The sequence below is a fragment of the Mesoplodon densirostris genome, chromosome 8, assembly GCF_025265405.1.
Source record: "Mesoplodon densirostris isolate mMesDen1 chromosome 8, mMesDen1 primary haplotype, whole genome shotgun sequence".
In the NCBI taxonomy this organism is placed as follows: domain Eukaryota; kingdom Metazoa; phylum Chordata; class Mammalia; order Artiodactyla; family Ziphiidae; genus Mesoplodon; species Mesoplodon densirostris.
Window position 1 is genome coordinate 44,377,021 of NC_082668.1, and position 20,993 is coordinate 44,398,013.

The 20,993-nt window shown below is 35.2% G+C and overlaps 1 protein-coding gene across 1 annotated transcript in view; it reads left to right on the top strand.

Moving 5' to 3' along the window:
• TMEFF2 (transmembrane protein with EGF like and two follistatin like domains 2) overlaps positions 1–20,993 on the top strand; it is a 262,897-nt gene that overhangs the window by 12,002 nt on the left and 229,902 nt on the right. Inside the window, exon 4 of the mRNA XM_060106570.1 lies at positions 3,500–3,526. Coding sequence (XP_059962553.1) covers positions 3,500–3,526 — 27 coding nt within the window. The remainder of the gene's footprint in view (positions 1–3,499; positions 3,527–20,993) is intronic.

Below are 20,993 nucleotides of genomic sequence, written 5' to 3' on the forward strand. Positions count from 1 at the left end.
TGATTGGGAAGCAAGTCGGAATGGTGCACCACTTGCTTATTTGCTAGAGCCAACAGATCATTGCCATTCAATCTATGAGTGAGAAGTAATGCATGGAAGTAAAAGCAACATGTGAGAGTTATTGGACCAGGAGTGATGTAGGCAAATACTAGAGAGGGCTGAGGAATGGATTTGCTTATTCAAGATCACATAGGGTATCTGTGTGTCTCTGACAATAGCCAATGAGGATCAGTGGGCAGTAGTCACAATAAGCAGCCATGAAGTTATGGGTTGGCTAACAATGGTAGCAAAATCTCTCTTTCTTACTTTCCAACCTCCAAGTTCTTGTCAGCACATGCAGTCACATTCTTCTGATTCATTCAGTCTTTCCATTCTAGTCCCTAATGTGTTGGTTGTACTATGAAAATAAACACTTGACTAAGTAGAAAATTTAATCACAACTGAGTAATCCATCCCTAGCTTATTCACAGACTTAGATTTTTGCAGGATTTAATTAGTAAGTTGGTCTTGCTGAATGCATCCTCCATTGACTTGTAAATCTAAAAGTGTTTTGATCTGAATAATGATGGCGGGACCAAAGTAATTTTGATTAACCAGGTCTGACTGTAAATAAATTGGAGTTCTGACTTTTGATCTAAAAGAGATTCTCATTCTTTTCTTCATAGATTTTCCTTTTTTTTTTTTTTTTTTTTTTTGCGGTACGCGGGCCTCTCACTGTTGAGGCCTCTCCCGTTGCAGAGCACAGGCTCCAGACACGCAGGCTCAGCGGCCATGGCTCACAGGCCCAGCCACTCCGCGGCATGTGGGATCTTCCCGGACTGGGGCACGAACCCGTGTCCCCTGCACCAGCAGGCGGACTCTCAACCACTGTGCCACCAGGGAAGCCCTCCTTTTTTTTTTTTTACTATTTGACACTGAATGGAGCTGACAAGTTGTGATCTCTAGGAATAAAAGGCAGTAGAAGATATAACTTTATATTTATTACATTTCATTGAACTTACAAATCATTTTTTGTCTGGAAAATGGTTTCCTATTGGGCAGTCTGCTTAATAGCCTCACTGTCAATTTCATTTTTTTTTTTTTTTTTGCCTTATAAGAAATGTATTGACTAGGAGCCCAGATTCAGGTGCAGCAGCATGACTTCTTTTCTTAGGTGTTTCTGTCTCACTAATAAGGCTTTAGTAGGCTACTTGTCTCTGGTTTGCAAAGATGATTCATTTTATAGTGAAGAAACCCTTAAAGCTTCCCATCACTATTTTATAATGATGCCATGGACTTAAGTGACCTTTTTTTTTCAGCCTATTCCTCCTTTCTTCACTAACTACTTAATTTGGGTCAAATCAAACACAAATTGTCTTAAGGATCATCGTCCTTGAATTTTTAGAAACATACATGGGGAATACAAGCCAAAATACTACTGCCATTTTTCTTGATTTTCTCCAGCCATATGTACTTAGCAGAAAACGTATAGATGAATAGGCAAGATGTTCACTCAAAATTTTAATTATTATGTTCTAGACATAGTGATAAGCATTTAAAATGTGCTGTTGTGCAGTTATCCTCAAAATAGTCCAGTGAGATAGACATTACTATACCCATTGACTAGAGGACCAATAAGCTTAGGAAGGTTGAATAACGTTCCTTATGTTATCCAATGAGTATGTTTGGAGCTTTGAATACTTAAGATTTTATGCATTTTCTCTTATGTGTGTGGAAATATAGAGAGCTAAACAAGACATGGTTCTTGATTTAAAGACGTTTACACTTAGTGGGAAAGGAATAAGAAACTATACACATTCAACTAAAAGACAGGTAGAATGTATTAATGCTGAAATAGTACAACCTGTTATTAGCCTCTTATGATTTTATAAGTAATAGTGACTTAAGCTTTCAAATTAATTCAAATAAAGTCAGTTAAAATTCTAGCTGTGAAAAGATACAAAAAGGAGACTTGACAAATGTTGACCATTCAAGCACTGTCCTGTCCAAAGTGATTGTGCTGTGACTTAGGACTCAGTTCAGTTGACAGGACTATTTTCCTATTATAGAGATGGAATGTATCAGCCTTTCTGTATCTGTTACCTTAAAACAATCAAATCATATGATTAGAATCCTTATTTGAGTCTACATTTACTAAGAAGGTTTTTTATTATAAATTGTTTTACCAATTAGCTTGCCTTTAAGGAAAGGATAGCCTGGCCCAGTGACTTGCTCCTTAGTCATGTAAGCAGTTAATGACTTGACGTTCTGATTTAATAAAGGGTTAAACCTTGTGAATTTAGTTAGTCTGGGTCTCCGCCAAGGCTGACAATTCAAACTACTGCTCCTTCATGACAGTGCTAATGTCTAACATAATGACAAAGAAAACTACTGGGGAGGCATCCATTCTTCCCTGTGTCAGCCTTCTGTAGATTTTCATACATCATGCCTCTGTCTATGAGTGCCTCTCAATAAAGTGTCATGGAGGCAAACAAGTAGAAGTAGTAGTTTATTTTAATTGGTCTAAAACAGCAAACACTAATTCGTAGAAGTGGCATTTGATATAGGTCTTGAACCCTGGTTGAGATTTCAATGTAAACTGAGGACATATCAGACAAAGAATACTAGTGTTAGTCTTATTTCCCAGTATTAACATTAAAAATACATAGCCAAATGTATTTAGAATGGAAGGAAGTGGGGAGACAGAAGGAAGATGATGTCTCCACTTAACAGGTGGAAGCAAATGGAAACTCCATGGTCTTGACTCTAAACTAGGAAATTGAGTGTTTCTGGGAAATGAGTTCTCAGAAATTGACAACTTTCAGGAGTTGTAATTATGTGGGAGGGAGGGGAGAGATATGGAGAAAGAGAAAGGCAGAGGGAGGTTATTGTCTTTTCTGCCAGCATCACCTAGGGTATAGCCATTTTTAATCACAAAGGCAAAAGTTAGGCTCACTCTTCCACCAATTTCAAAACTGAAAGATGCTTTTGGGTGCAGATAGACTCATCCACAATTGTGGTATTTGGAAAACATATTAGCTCTTATATAAAAAGATATTCATTTTTAAACTGTTTTTCCTTTTGTAATTTAATGTACAAGAATATAAGCCTTAATTATGTGTTTATTTGCCACAAGTCTTAGACTGTTTAATTTCTAAGTCTCACTGATTGCTATAAGTATCTCATTTTTAATTTTTTGTGTTAAAGGCACCAAATTCATGTTGATTAAAATTAAAATGAGAAGTTTTAACATAGTCAAGTTTAGGAATTATTCCAAAGCTAGATAATACTTTGTTCATGAAGTTTAAGAATGAAAATAATAAGGAATTTATTTTATAAATTATAGTATAGAAATTAGGTTGATGTGAATATGTTTTTCACATTAAATATTGGTAATTTTTAAAAATTATAGTACCATATTAATGGAGAAAGTAAACATGAATTTTTTTAAATAAAGTCATACACATTTTTTGAAGATGTTTTTCAAGCAAAAACAAATTATTTCCTTTTTTCCCCCCAGATGCAGGATCAGGATCTGGAGATGGAGGTAGGAGTTACCTTTTTATATATTTGAAGACTTACATGTGGATATTATTCATGGATATTTACTTATGTGTTTGCCATTACAAATATCTGAGATGAATTCACATTTTGCATTCTAGGAAAGGGAAGACAAAAAAAAAATCATTCTCCATACTAAGTAAATATATATACCATGTAAATTATTTGATATATTTATGAATATATCACATTCATTTATGTGTTTGTTTTTGAGTTAACTTTGAGATAAATCTGCATGTCAAACTTCCTAACAGAAGCCTCCAAGCATATTTGGCAGGACAGAAAACTCATGAGAAAATAATTTAAATATTGGGTTTTTAAAATACATAATTACAAGGTACTGATATTAACACATACATACATAACATGTATATAAGAACATAGTTATCAAATTAATAGTTTGAAACTGAAAGAGCTTTAGTTCATAAAACTAAAAAAGATAAACTTTAAGCCAGTGAAAATAAGATAGTGTCTTTACTTCTTTGATTAAATTAATCTATAGTTATTTTTACTAAAACAAGATATATGTTTTAATGATTTAGTTGTGCATTTAAAGAAGTATGTAAGATAAGAGACAGGCAGAAACTTTCAAAATTTGATCTGACATGCTTACTGTCAAATAAGATTTTATTTATGGATTGAACCTTCATTGTAAATTTCCCAAACTGCTTTTCCAAATGAAATCCAAACAAAATTCTACCTTTATACACAACAAGAAAAAATAGAAACAACTAAATATAATTTCAACAATAATAATAAAAATAGAATGAGTAAAACATAAACATTCTCTCAAGGCCTCGCTGAAGTTATATAAAATGATTAAATGTATGTTTCAAGTAAATTTTAGTTTTTAAATGAAGAATTTGATAAAAGATGAGGAAAAGAAGGCCTTGGAGTTAGGAAAGTCAGATCTCTACTGCTCACCTTATCTGGTTTGGGCAACACTTTAAAAATTTATCAAGTCACCCTACGTAATGAATGAAAGGCTTAACTAGTTCAAATAAGCAACACCCAGAGAATAAAATTAGAGCAGCATATTGGAGCACAATTTTTTTTCATAAAGATTAAAACTGAATAGGAGTCAAGATTCAGTACCATGAGAGTATGAATTTATTTCCATGTCATTAAGCATATGACATTAGGCCGTCATTTGATGTTAAGACAGTCTTTTACTATTTCTAATAAATTTTTTTTCACTAGCTGATTAATATAGTATTCCCAAAAAAACTTCTCTAGAAGTTTTGAAAAGAAGAGCTCTAGGAAAATTAAATTTTAAAGAGAAAAAGAAAGGAAAAAAGATAGTTCCTTGAGTAGATATTTCACTATTTCACTATTGGAATATTAAGAAATTAATCATTTTTTTAAAATGTTGATTTTGGAAGGAAGCAGTTCTATGCAAAATTCTATATATTTCCCAGCTATTTAGTTTTATGTGTAAACTAAATTTGGGAGGTACTGTGTAGTTTCAACTGTTCCAGTGTTCACACAATGTCTCGTTAATTTTTTAGCATCTTTAAAAACAAAACAGAGTGCCTCCTTTTGTTAAAGCATCATGGTATATGTTTTTCTAATTGAGTCTTCTCCTCATATCATACATCATTTCTTCATTTTCTTAATAATAAGGTGTAGTGGATTTTCAGACCCTGGTTTCCAGTTTTTTGTTCACTGTAATTAGCACAGGCAATTGACAGTGAAGTCAACCTCACTCTTCCTTGTTGCATTTTATATTGAAATCTTAGGTTCATTATTTTATCTTGTGATCTGAATAAGGTGATGTTTTAGGAAATCATTTTAATTTCATGAATATGACATTTATAACTTAAATTTCATATATTAGTTAGAAACTACTTTCATTTATTTTTTTCTCCTTTTTAATTTTTACTCTTCCTTTCAATTATTGGTATTTTATAGTAACTTGGAGAAAAACAAAAAAAAAACAAAGCAACTTCTTAAGAGATAATTGCTTTGAGAAGAAAAAAAGCATATAACCCATTTAATTCTGAGTTGTATTGTTTTTAAAGAGTTGTTCTGGAAGTTGTGGTAAATGAGTATTTACTCCTAACTGCATAATCCTTTTTCATTTTTAGTCAGAGACACAACAGTGTTTTTTTTTTTTTTTTTTTTTTTTTTTTTCTTTTTTGCGGTATGCGGGCCTCTCACTGTTGTGGCCTCTCCCGTTGCGGAGCACAGGCTCCGGATGCGCAGGCCTATCGGCCATGGCTCACGGGCCCAGCCGCTCCGCGGCACATGGGATCCTCCCAGACCGGGGCACGAACCCGTATCCCCTGCATCGGCAGGCGGACTCTTAACCACTGCGCCACCAGGGAGGCCCACAACAGTGTTTTTGTTTTGTTTTTACTGAATAAATTTTTTCTAGTCTATGTGTTACTTTGCTCTGAAATACTAATGATTTTAATTTTCTGTAATTTTTTTACTCTAATACAAAATGACAAAAAGCTTAATAACTAGAACCCCAAAACATAGAGTGACCTGCACAATTCCATTTCACATATCCTTTGGATTGTACATAAAATATGTTTGACTTGCTACCTCTGCTATACAGAGGATGGACTTGCTCTGTATTCTGACTGAGTTCCTATTACCAAAATATCAGAGGAGCCAGAATCAGTTTCCTTTGAATTAACCAGAAGTGATTGAATTACCTGTGATTGTTTGGTTAATCAAACAATTCTAGCTAGTGATCGTTCTAACCGGTCTCTGTAGGATATATTCTCAATAACGTGTATTTGGTTAATAATTGGGACATCTTTGCAAGCACTTTGGATGGTTAATGATTATTTTTCTAATTTCTTTTAACAAAAGTTAATACAATTCCCAAATGGAGTGCACTGATCTGAATAGTGAAGCGAACAATTTTATTTGGAAAACACTTATATGTATGACTATCATAAATGATATCATTAAACCTCCAAATCCAAAATCACTTTAAAAGTACATCAATTTTTACTTTTTAGATTGTCCCATATTCTTAAATGAATAAACATTACATTAGCATTGAAGATTAGACCTGATTATTTAAAAAATAATTTAAGTTTAGCTCATTTGCACAAGGGCATATCTGCCATTTACTGCACTTGAGGGAATATTTTTATGAGGGAATATTTTTACTACAATATAAAAGGGATCTAAATGTTTCATAAAATTTACGTTAACTTGTTTGTATACATTTTATAGAGGGTTTAAAAATCTTTAACCATCGATTTGTTTATTCAGATGAAACAATTCAAAGGGCTTATTACTTTATTTAGTAAAACATGTTTACCGTGTCTTCAACATGGTCTGCAAAATGTGCATTCATTCATCAAGGTAATTTGTAGAGTAATAAGCAACAAATATTGCATACAAATCTTAAAGGTTGGCTTTTCCCATTTCAGTGACTGTATCCTATTCTTTTAGTGTTTAAGAAAACTCATTAATACAAAGAATAATTTTGTATTATTAGTTTTGAACATAAGACCAGCTGTTTATGGAATTCTTTGTTTTCAAACAAAAATGTTTAGTTGGAAAGGCATCTATATCAAAGAATCTTTTGGATAGCCTCATACTTGAAAAATCAATTCAGGATAAATTATAACTAATTATATATGTGTCTGATAGGAAGGTAATATGTGGTCATGTGTGGACCAAATTCCAAAGAATTTCAGAAAGTAGTAGAAAGAAAGGGATTGGTGTTTCAAGTACTTATATATGTGGAGATTGAATGTTGTAAATAAGAAAACAGGTGTGTGTAGGAGGGTTAATAACATCTTCTCCACCCACAGACTTCCTTAAGCAACAAACACTGTAGTAAGAAAGAAGTATTAAAGGAACCTCCTTTCAAAATCTAAGGGTGTGTGGGTGATTAAGGGATAATTTTTAACACCTGCTATTCTTTCATAGTCTTTCAGTCGTATTATAAGATAAGACCATGAATATTTTCCATTACTCTTAACAATTATTTCTGGATTAACTAGACTTTAGATAGATCCCTAAAAACAAAAAATAAGTCCAGTAAAATAACAACTATATTTTAACTATTAAAATAATTATAAATATATTATCCTGCTAGAATTCTGGAAGAATTCACGATTAAATTTTAGTAACATCTTATGGGAAGTAGTATGATAATGTCTGTATAAATAAAATGTCTCTAAGAGATACAACATAGATACAGTGAGTATATTTTTAATTCATGAGGTAAAATGAAGCACTGGGCCTACTTATACAATTATATAGTTTTAAGAGAATTCTTTAATAATTAATCTCTTTAATTAAGAGATTAATGTCAGATATGTACAGCAACAAATCAAATTAAATTTACATTCATTATTTGTATAAAGTCTGATTTTTATTTTAATAATCCAGATAATTGTTATTACGATGACCTTAACGCACAGAATCGGTTATAGTATGTTTCTATTTAATGCAAAATTGTCCTGTGCAAATTATCTTTGTATAATATTACTTGGATGTACATAATTAAGTCATTTGTTTCATATATACTTTGGATAGAACAAGAAATATTTACATTGCAACAAACTGTCAAACCTAGGCTGTTTCTGATAGGTAGATTGCTAAAAACTAGAAAACAGTATTGTAACAAGTTTGAGAACTTAAAAATTATTTTTAAAAAATTCTTTCTAATTTTCTAATGTGCATCATTTCTAATGTGGATTTGATGCTATTCAAGAATTAAGTCAAATTGAACAAGCCTCCTATAACCTGAGGACCATGGTAAGGTTTCTGGAGCTGTAACACTGAATATGACACAGTTCTTTACATTCAAGGAGATTTACATGTAAATTCTTTTCTTATCACACAATGGGAAAATTATGATTCTAATTATCAAAAGAGAAATAATCCCCTGTAGAAATAAATTGTTAAGTATACTATAAATAACAAGGAATTGAATATTCATTCCATAAAATATACTTATATCAGGCTAAGTAATGTTTTCTTCCATGTTGCTATACCTATTCCCTTTCCCGACCTCGATCCGTACCTTCTCCACCTTACTGTCATGGTCAAGTTCTGGCAAGCACAATGTGCCTCACCATGTATTTTCTCCATTGGGTACACATTACAGCCAAAGTCTGACAGGCATCAGTTGTAAGCAACTTCATCTGAAATACTGATTCAACTAAAAAATTCTACCACGTATGCAAGGTTTGAGATTTTTTCAGGGCAATACATACGGGGAGGAAGCAGAAACTATCCTTGCGTTTGCTGTCCTACACCTTAGAGCCGCTCTTCTGTCTGGAGATGAGTTTATAGATACTTGAACCACAATTGAAATTTATCTCAGGTTTTCATGGAGTAGAAACCATTTTGCTTTCTCTATACCTCAAAGAGAAACAATATTGTGATGTAGTAATGGAATAGAGGTAGGATGAATGAAGATAATGGAAAATGAAATTGGAACAATATAAAAAAAGGAGGGAAACAAAGTGAGAATGATGGAAACTGAAAAGGGAGGAGAAGAAGCCTTTGTTACCAACATGGCTGTACTTTGTCTTCACATATGACTACCATCTTAAAAGTAACTTTTTTTCCCAGTAGAATGGTAATAATTGATTGAATTTCCAGAGAAGATTGCTTGGGAATGTGAAATGGATACCACACACATTTTTTTCTGAATCACCCATTTGGGTTTTTAAAAACCATAGCTAGAAAAATAAATGTAATCATTGTGTGCAGTGTGGTAGACATGGCTTTGGGTTAAGAATCAGGTAATTTGTATTCTAGATTTTTAATTGGCTTGAAGGATGCCTATCTGATTTTACTCTCAAGCTCCTTAGAGATTCATTTACTTTATTGGTAAAGGAGAACAATATCTGCTTATAGTAAAGATGGTTATAATAAACTAAAACTTATAATAAACAAAGAACTTTGGACTCCAAAAAATCAAAAATGAAATTAAAAGAATTTGTTACCTTTGCTCTTTTTTCCCATTTACTCTAAGAATATAATTTCTCTGAAGGGTTTAATTAGAATTTTGGATCTTTAAATTAGTGATTTTTAAGTTCATGGTCTAAAGTACTGATGCTGAGATAATAAGAACTCTACAAATCCAACCACAGTATTTAGAGGAGATAGCTAGCTCTGCACCTTGAAGGGGAGTGAAATCATAGTGTTGATATGAAAGGAACTGTAGTTCTATAAGATAAATAAGAAATAAGAGATAACGTTTTAAAATTCCAAACAGTAAATAATCCTTAAAACTACAATGGCAGGCATATTGCTTCCATAGAAATCTAAAAAAGAAGAAATAGGAGGGATTCACAATTTGAGGGATTCAGTATACTTACAAGGAAGAATTTTCATCAGGATGCTAAGCATTGCAGAGCTCTTCTAAGGGGATTTGAAAATTTTAGAAAGATTCTTTTAAAATAGATGGGAAGATTTTATAATAGTTCTGCTTGATGTCAGAGCATGAATTAGATAAATCCATAAGGATGCCTAACTCAGGTATAATTGTTTGTAAAATGCTCTACGGTTTATAAAAAGCACTATCATAACATTAACTTATTTAATCACAACAGCAATCTTTGGATGTGTGGATGATAATCAGAAAGAAAATAGCATTTTACCCACAATGCCAACAACAGTACATATGTTAACTAAACCAGTCCTTGAATTTTAAGAAGGAAGGAAACTATAGTCTACAAGATTACCCTACCTCTTGCAGTAGCTGTTTGCAATGTCTATATCAGACAGATCCCATAGTCTGTGGTTTATATAAATCATAAATCCTATCAATAATCATATGAGATTCATTATGCCATCTTCTTACCCCCTTCCCACTCTCATTTTTATTTCTGAAACCATCTATTCTATTCAGTGTAGTACTCAAACCCCTGTGGGTTTTTGTGGTGGTCTGTTATCTAAGTTAATCATACTCATCAGTCTATAATAGTTTGTCATCAATTATCTTCTATTAATTTTCCCCTTCATCTGCCTTCCCTAATCCCATTCCTTTTCTTTGATAAGTATTCACTGTGAGGTATTTCATATACTTTTTTTAAGCTTAGTTAACATACATTACTTCACATAGTTACACATTGTTTTTCTTCTTGTGTTGATAACTTTTTCTTTTTTTAATTTATTTATTTAATTTATTTTATTTTTGGCTGCATTGGGTCTTTGTTGCTGCACGCAGGCTTTCTCTAATTGCGGTGACCAGGGACTACTCTGCATTGCGGTACGTGAACTTCTCATTGCAGTGGCTTCTCTTGTTGCAGAGCACAGGCTCTAGGTGTGCAGGCTTCAGTAGTTGTGGCACATGGTCTCAGTAGTTGTGGCTCGCAGGCTCTAGAGCACAGGCTCAGTAGTTGTGGCGCACGGGCTTCACTGCTCCACGGCATGTGGGATCTTCCCGGACCAGAGCTCGAACCCATGTCCCCTGCATTGGCAGCTGGATTCTTAACCACTGCACCACCAGGGAAGCCCCAGTATTTCATTAAGTTTAACTTTAACTTCTTGGAGAAATATGATTGTGTGAGTAGCAGCAGGAACTGGTAGTTAAAAACACAGGCTTTGGAAGTAGACTCTGGGTTTCATCCCGGCTCCACCACTTACTAGCTATGTAACAATGGATGTTACTTACACAGTCTGTTTTGGTTTCTTCATCTGTGATCCTTGCAAGGTTTCCCAGGAAGTAGACTCTGAGGTTGAGATTTGTACATTCGAAGTTCACTGAGTAGTGCTCTCAGGATCAGCATCTGTGGGAGGGAAGAATGTAGGATTGGGCAGATAGAGTAGGACTGGTGCAGTTTTAAAAAGCCACAGGAGGGCCCATAAGGAGCCCTTAATATGGGATGGCCCCTGTAAGTTGTGTTTAATCAGGATGATGGGGCTGGGCCTTCCCATCCCACCACTGATCACCACTGATGTGGGTGACCCCAAAAAGAGAGTGTTACCTCTGGCCAGGTGGCTCTCTTCAGCTACAGACTAGACCTGGAGAGGAACTCTGCTGTGAGCTGTCTGTGTACAATATTCCCAGCAGCTGAGAAGGGGGAAATGTGCATATTGCACCATGGCATCCTCTACGATCTGCAAAATTTAAAGCAAGGAACAAAACAGACAAAATTCCTGCCCTTGTAGAGTTTATTTCTTGTGAAAAGAGCCAAACAGTAAACAAATAAACAAGAAAAAATATAGATTGTTAGATGCTGAGTGCCATGTAAGTGGGGAAAAGTGGGATAACGGAAGGTGGAGGGTTGCTAATATATTTGGGATGATCAGGAAGGCCTGGACAAAGATGAGGAGGAAATGAAGGAACAAGGCTTGCAAATAAGCAAGGGAAGGGCCTTCCAGGAGAACTGCCATGCAAAAGCTCTGAAGCAGGTGCGTAACTGGGGTGTTTCAAGAAGATCACGGATGTTAGTTGGACTGAAGTGAGTGAGAGGGTACTTGGAGATGAGGAAGAGACATGGAGGTGGCCCTGCAGACACTCCTATGGGGTTGGGCTCTTCCTGTGAGTGAGCTGGGAGCCATTGAAGGTCTGGAGCATGGAGAATGTTGTGATCTGACTGGTGATTTTACAAGATCTACGTTGAGAACGCACTGTGTTGAAGTAAGGGAGGAAGTAGGGAAGACTTCTGTAATTCAAAGAAAAAAGATAACTTTTTTTTTGTCTGGTTTTCATTGCTGTTCAGGAGTCTGTGGTTTATTCTCCAGAGTATCCCTTGTCTATCTCAGATGTACCAGTCTGCTACCCATCTGACCACTGTCTATGGTCCTTTACAAATAGATATCTTAGGTTGTGCAGTAGTCGAATCCATTTTTTTCTCTTAAGGTATTTTTGTATTTAGGGTTTTATTTAAGATGTCCTTCTCTTGTTTTGGTATTTGTAAGCAAACAGAACATTTCAGGTGTTACTGGACAGTATTTAATACATAGGAATCTCTCTACATGCTGCAGTGCATGCCAAATTGCATTTGACTTTTGTTTCAAATTTGGATATGAAAATATAGCTTTTTGTTTTACTGTACTAGATGTACAATACATATTGTAGCATATGATTTTCAATATGTACTTAACAAAGAGCAATTTCATTTTCTCTGGTAAACTACATACTTGTTATAGCTTTGGCATTTAAAAAAAATCCAGGAGTAAATGGAAAACTATACATTTAAATAATGTCAGAATTCTGGCTCAATGAGTCAAACCAGAAGAATTATTCTAGTGACTTTCAGTTAGTAAACTGGTTCTGAAGATATTTTAGTTTTGCATTCTTTTCTGATCTCTCTCTGAGAAGAATAAAAGGAGAACTAACTGGATTTTTTTTTTTTTTTTTTCTTTTTGCGGTACGTGGGCCTCTCACCGTTGTGGCCTCTCCCGTTGCGGCCTCTCCCGTTGCGGAGCACAGGCTCCGGACGCGCAGGCCCAGCGGCCATGGCTCACGGGCCCAGCCGCTCCGCGGCATATGGGATCCTCCCAGACCGGGGCACGAACCCGTATCCCCTGCATCGGCAGGCGGACTCTTAACCACTGCACCACCAGGGAGGCCCCTAACTGGATTTTAAATAAGGCTGGACCTATGCTTCCAAGAACTTGTTTAGAGATGGATCATTAAAACAGGATCTATTCCTAATTAAATATTTATTTAATATAAAAAAATAAATAAATATATTTCTTATAAACTTAACCTTCTCCTCCATTTTCTCGCATTTTCCAGCTGCTTTTCTAACCCATTAATTCCATAGTTTGGCTGATTGGATGGCTATTCTGACATTACCTTCTGATGGTAAAGGCCACAAACAGAAAAATCAGTATTAGTGGGATCAGTTAAAGAGGGAAACCATTTCTAGTATGGCCTCTACACAAAATTCATGTACTCTGCACATATTTGATCCTGGTTAAATTGAGAAATTTTGCATCATCTTGGAAGCATTGTATTAGAGTGAGAGTCATTTTGGACACACTGACCATCCTCTCCAGAGACTGTAGCACTAACAGAAAACCATGACCTTTGGCAAGCAGAATTTCTGACACATTGATTTAAGTGGTAGTAGTGGAAACTTGGTGAAGAGACACATTGAGCCATATAGTATCATCTTTCCTGAAAACTTCAAGCTTTCTGATGCAGTTTGAGATCTAATCCTTAAGGGTTGGAGAGTTTACAATGTTGAAGATTTTATTCAGTTACTCAAAAGACAACCATAATAGCAGCTTGAATGTGCTTATCTTTGAAAGTAAGTGTTATTTTTAAATATAATTAAAGAGAAATAGCTGACAGTTTAGAGGGAAAAAAAGGGAATTAGTAGTAGAGTTATTCTACTGCCTCTTAAATAGTGGGATGATATTAAACGGTTATATTCTGGAAGCTCATGTTCTCACTGCTTTTGAGGTCCATGCTGCCCAACCACGTTTAGGCATGGATTCAGGAAACACCCTTGACCTTTCATGAAGAGAGAGCTTCCTCACACCAAGCTCTGCTTTGAAATAGAATGTGGCAGAGTTATAAAGCCAGTCCAACCCTATAAATCAGCACACTGTGCAAATTTTCTATTGTGAATAGTTCTCAGATTGCTATGTCCAGACCCTTCACCAATCCCCTGTTTCAGTCCCTAGTCATCTCTTATCTGTAATATTTTTAAAAATCTTCCTAACACATCTCCCTTCTTCCAGTTTTGTTGTCCTAAAATTTTTTCTTACTTGCACAGTCAGAATGATTTATAGAAAATACTTATCTGAGCCTATCATTCCCCTGCTTACAACCCAACAATGGCTGTCCATCGTCCTTAGAATAAAAGTCAGTCTTCACAGTAGGAGGTACAAAGACCTCCAGAATTGCTCCAGTACCTGCCTCTCCATCCTCGTCATTAATCTTCTTCACCTCAGAGTTGACAACTCCAGTGTACCTTTTCACTGAGAGTAGTTCATTGGGATACAGCGTCAATAGATTTCATGCCTCTTTGCTTTGCTAATGCTCTTCCCTCTTCCTGAAACCCGTCCCATGCTTTTGCCTAAATATTATTCATCTTCCAAGACTAAATCAAGGATAATATAATCCAGCAAGATTTCCTTCAATCTGCTGATTGGACTAAATACAATTCTACTTTGTATCACCAATCTGATTCATTGAAATAGCCTGCTTGTCTATGTGCCTACAGCTAATTATTAATACCCCTAACTGCAGACCACAAGGCCATGTGCTTAGTAGGATCTCATTAAATATTTGCTCTGCTGAACTAAAACCAACCAAAACAAAGTGTGCTTAAATTTTGAAATGTTTCTCTTCACATTTGTGTACTACAGTTTAAATTAATTGAAATTCTGAAATAAAAGTTAAATGTGAAGAGTTTTGTGTGCTAAAATAACTGTAGAATTATTTTAACTTAATAGAAAAGGACTAAAAAAGACAAAACAAAAAGTAAGAGACTGATCCATTCCACCAATAATAAGGCAAGAAGATGATATTCACAAGCCTAAAACAACTTCAGAAATAAGCACCTGCTTATCCAGGACCTAAAGAAAATCAAGGGAATCCAAGAGGAGCCTAGCACAAATATAGGCTGCAAGTTTAAGCTAAAAGGCTTTGCATTTCCTTTGGATTTTCTATCAGTGCATGGCATCTGATACTAGTAATATCAATTTGTTCACTTGTGATTTACCTCATTCTCCTAAAAGTAGTGTGCAGAGAAAAAAAAAGTTATTTTAAGATTCTAGTTAGTTTGTAGGTAATTGAGGTAATTTTGCCCTATGTGAATACTTTATCCCACATCCAAATTACTTATTAAAATACCAAATGACTTTGGCCAGAAAATAGAATCGTCTGGAAGTCCATTTGGTACCTTCATTTAATTTGACATTGAACCAAAAACAAAACAAAAAGAAAACCCTGGAAAAAAAGTGTGTCTTTTCTGAGTTTTCAAGGAATTATAATGATTACCCCACATAAAATGTACTTTAACCATAGAATAATATTACTTGGAAAATAAAACACTGGGTATTATTTCTTTAGAAGTAGAAAGTTTCTTAATTTAATGAAATATGAAAGTAGAACCCTGTGAGCTTCAGCTTTCAGCTTATGAAATATGCAACAGTATGTGGAGGGGGAAAGGGGAGTCTCCATATGATGCCATGGAGATTCTAGAGGAAATGATTTTAAAATAAGTCACTGCGCTGTCATCAGACTGAAAATAAAGATGCAACCAGCAGAATTTCATAGAACTGTGCCTGGCATGTAGTAGGTGCTTGATAAATATTTGTGAAATTAATACATGGTTGAGTGAACTGGCAGAGCAATGTCAGCTCCTACAATAGCAATTAATTGATGCATGTGTGAACCAGGAGGCCACTCTCCCATCTCCCAGTAACTACTAACTATGGCCCTCGACTCACTTGAGTACGCATCAGAAATACCATGAGATGTCATTCCTCAAGAAATCCACAGAGTGATTCTATTTCTTCCACCAACTCTGAGTCACAGCTCTTCCCCACATCCCCATGCTCTTTTTTTTCCCCATCTATTTCCCCCATGAATGAAACTGGAACAATATGGTAATGTTGTGCTCAGATATAAAAGAAGATATTTATAAGTGATAAAAAGGAGAGTTTGGAGAAACAAGATAAGAGAACAATCTGGTAAGAGAGGAAAGGACTTTTCAGTGTAAAATGTCAGAAAAAGAGAGAAAGCGGCGATTTTCAACGTTTTGTGGAAAGAGATGTTTTAGTGTCCGTGTAAGGAACAAAAAATGTGGAATGTTAAATAGTTTCAGACTTGGGTAGGCTGTGCTAATGTTTTTTTTTTATATGTTCCAACTCAACATTTCTTTCCATATTAACACAGCAAATATTTATTCATTTAGTATATTTCTCCCTCAATAGTTTCTATATCCCAACACATACATGTTTTGAGAAGAAAATCAAGAAAAAGTTGTTCCAGGCATAGAGTTTCTTCCTAACTCTACCCGATTTTTCTCACCTATGTACCATTTAAGGCTGCCAGAGGATATTTCATTAGGAAAAATAGATTTTGTTCTTGCCAGACAAGACAAAGGTTGAAATCAATGCTTCATACTGCTAAGTAGGAGATCTGACTTTTGAAATGTGTTCGGTAGAACTTGAATGCCTCAGGATGCTATTATACCGGAGGGTATCCAGTTAAGTGAAATGGAGAAATGGAGCATATTTTGACCCATTCTGAAGAGTCACAGATAGGGCGACTAACTTGCTCCAATTTGCCCAAGACTTTGACAGTTTTCACATGGAAAATCCTGCATCCCAGGAAATTCCACAGTCTTGCAAAAACAAGGATGATTGCTCACCTTAATCACATAGGCAAGGCTAAGAAATCTTACAGTAAAGAAACTTGCTAAATTTTGTTTGAACAATATTTTAAAAGAACACCTGACCATGAAACATTTTTCTTAAACAGATCTATTAAAAATCAAAGGAATTAGTAATCTGCATTACACACTCTGGGAAACTCTGCTTCAACCCCATCCATTTGTCTCTTTGCCCCTGCAATCTCATTAGCGGTATTCTCTTTAGTGCCCTGTCTTGCAGGGCATATGGAAAACTTCAGGAATGATCTACTGATTGTAATTGCTTGAGCCTCCTTCTGAACCTTAGACTACTTAAGCCTTAAGCTGGAAACTTAAAAGAATTTCCATATAGAAAGTATTTCATCGCTTCGAAATCATTTTCTTTTCTCAGTCTCTTTCACAAATATTTACCTGTCTTAATGCAGATCTTTTAGGAATTTCTACAGGAAGATAAGGAAAATCTTTAAAAGATCTATATTCCAAGTTCTTTTCTTATTTGCTATTATGTAATTCTGGATGAGTCTTGACTATATGTTGAGCAGTATGCATACATTAAATATATATATATATATATTAGTAGAGAGTTTGGGGGCTGCCATTCTATGACAACATAAGCATTCATGGAACTCTCCTCTGATCCCTCTCTCTGTAGGAATAACCATACCTGAGGGGAGAGGACAAGGAGATAAAAATGCCTAGAATGGAATATAAACCTTTTCAATATTTGGGAAGGGAGAAGAATTCAGATCTAGAGCCGCTTAGTTCCATTCAACCATTTTCTTTTTTTAGCCAACAGTTCAAGGCTTGATATGGTCGAGCACAACCTATACTTGCCACCGCATCACAAACTAGTACAGGTGCCTCTTCCTGCACCTGCAAATTTGGTCATAGAAGGCAAAGCCCATTTTAATGAACTACAAAGGATTGGCTGAGTGGATTTATGAAATGGACTCCGTTACACTGAATAATGTATTTGTTTCAACAAAGACTTAATTTTTTCTAAATTCAGAGACTTTTTTTCTAACTTTTTCTAAGTAGTTTTCAGCTCTAAATATCTGAGAATTAAAAAGTACTATTTCTGACATTTCTAGCACACTGTATTTACTGATAATGCTGAGGGAGCATTCCTTCTGACAAAAATTCTAATTTTTGTACCTCTGGGACAAGGCCAAGCAAAAGAAAAATGCTTTAGCTGGATACTACTCCCTGAAGTTACTGAGAATGAAAAGGAGTAGCTGGAAAAATACTTCAAATAGTGTATTGCTTTTAGCTGTGCTGCTTTCAAACTGGGCAATTATAGAATCACTGATAGAGACACATCAGTGCTAATTTACATATACATATAATCACATGAATCACTAAAGTTCATATAGCTTATCTGTTCCAATAATTGACAAGCCCAGTGTAACACTCTAAAGACTGATTTATACTGTCTTTTATTAAGATACTTATAATGATCACCTACTCTGTGTCAGGTATTTTATAGCCGCATAGTAAATACTTGTTATGACTCTTCAAGAAAGACATATCATCTCCATTTTCCAATGAAGAAAATAAAAGACACAAAGATTAATTTACTTATCCACAGCCATGTAGTTAGTGGCACAGCCAGGCTTTAAACCCAGGCCCCTGAAGCTCCATGGTTACTCTTTTCTCCACTGTTTCCTGTGTAGTCTGCCATATATTCAAAAGTCAGAGATTTAAAATGAAAATATATAAACTTTCATATTAAAATATATTAAATATTTATTGATTTGATTAAAAGGAGGCTGCTGCTGTTTAGTAGGAATTTTGCACTAATCAGAGAAACATCTACGCTTTTTGTTTTGTGTGATGTGACTTTGGCTTATGAGTCCTTTGCGCACACATGCACACACATACACAGTTTTGTTTTTGTTTTTTAATTGAGGGCATTTATTCCACTAGCATTTATTGATAATACAGTACTTGCCTCTGTGTTACACTAAATACTCTCTTTATTTGATACCATGGCACAATATTATGCTTTGTGACAGTCATGTTTTAGATGCTTGAGATACAGAAAAAAAGTCCCTGCTTGTGAAGCTTATTTCTAAAGGAAAGAAACAGGCATAAGCTGTTTCTTACAAATAAACAAGAACATTTCAGAGAGTAATAATTTCTTTTAATAAAGTAAAACAGGATGACATAATTCTGAGTGACTGGGTTTTATGGGAAGAGTGAGATTTGCAATGAACACCTGAATTATAAGAAATGTGCACCAAGAACCCGAGGCAGGGTACTCAGAGCAAAGAGAAAAGCAAATGCCAGTGCCCTAAGGGAGACCTTAGTTAAACCCGGAAACAGAAAGAAGGTAAGTGTAGTTTGAGCACAGTGATTGAGCAGGAAGATGGTAGAAGAAGAGAATGGAGAAGTGATAAAGAATTTGGGTTTTATTTATAGTGTCATGGGAAGCGTTTGAAGGAGAGCAGTATAATCTGGCTTATATTTTTAAAAGACTGCTCTGGCTTCTGTGCGGAAAATGAATTATAGATGAAAAAAGACGGGAAGCAAAGAAATCAGCAAAAAGGATTATTGTCCTAGAATAGGTAAAGATGGCCCTGATCTAACTAGGGTGGTGGCAAAAAAGATGGTGAGATGGCGACAGATATTCTGGTGTCCCAAGTCTACTCAAATTACCTTTCATTTCTTTCCATATTGGCATTGGTGTGAACAAAAATGTTATATGCCAATACAAAGAAGGATCTGGAAAGGAGAAGGAAAAAAGATAACAATCCTAAACCTCATTTTGTGCTCTTGAAATTCTCCGTACACATTCAGCATGAATGAATATATAGGTTTACTTTTAAGACATGAAAATGTTTCATAAAAAGCATCATTTTAAAAAACTAAAGCCCATGCATTAAGCCTACTGTATTCATCTAAGGCAATTTTCTCAGACTTCAAGAGGGAAGCAGATGGATGTACTTTTGGGATTTTCAACCAGTGGCTTTTCAATAAAGCCTGCACCTATTGATGTTTTTGTTTTTCATTTACCATTTTAAATTTATACCACTTAAGCATCATCACTGGTATGGCAGTAAAAGGTAAAATATAAAAATAGACAGCTCTATAATTTGGCTTTTAAATGGCTTTATGTATTTATATTCTATGTAGGATATGTAACAGATTGTGATAACAGAATCAGGTATAATAAAATTGCAGCCTTACAAATATAGCAAATATCATGAAACAGCTCCCTTCTGTTGACTCAAAGAGTGGGAGTCCCACTTCTTTCATTATATTTTTTTCTGTAACAGCTTATCACTAGCAGCACCTTTATAGCAATTCTCCTGCTTTGTCAGTGTGAATGTCCCCACAATAGCACTTTACCTATATTTGCCATCAATTCTTGCATTGGATTTTCTTCTCTGGAGACAACCAATTTGAGTGGCTTGAAATATAAAACTTATGGTTCCACCTTTAGTTTCCCATTTCACGTAGCAATATAGTGAAGTCATTTTCAAATGCAGAAAACCCAAGGCCCTCAGATAGACTTTGTTCAACCTCCATGGTGCTACTCCATTTTATTTCTCCAAAGCCCTTCACATGTGCTGTTAGAGGGAAAAATTGTACTATTTGTATACAGCATCACTACAATTAAGTTCTGCTTGTTACTACATCTGAAGGCAAGTGAGGACACCAGAGCATACTGATAGTGACAGCCATCTAGTTCAGTCACCTGTCCACTTGGATGGGAGCTTAAAAGGTACTGTCAAATATTTGTAAGCATGTTGTTTGCATATTTCTTTCAGAGAGGTTATTTGACAGTGAGTAGAGTTGTTTTCCTGTTTTGTTTTGCTTGGGATTGTTGTTTGTTTTTTTTAATCTTGTTTAGCTTTTCCTCCTCTTCAACCCTAAACTGCAACTCTGTTTTGCTCTACAACTCACAGAAGGGATTCCTTACTGGATTCATGAAGTGGGAACAGTGTTGTACCAGTAGGGGGAGCTCATATCATGCCTATTTTGTGGGTTGTAGAAAAGTTACTTTGTAGGTTTGTGTAGTTAGGGTGGAGCTGTTTTAACTCTAAAAGCAACAAAGATTTTGGGTTGGAATAAAAGTTATTTCCTCCAATTGAAAAGTGAAAATTTGCTAAAGTTGTAAATCTCAATTACCGTGAGAGTTTAGGTGGCTTTGGTTAATGAATCTGCGTGCTGTGG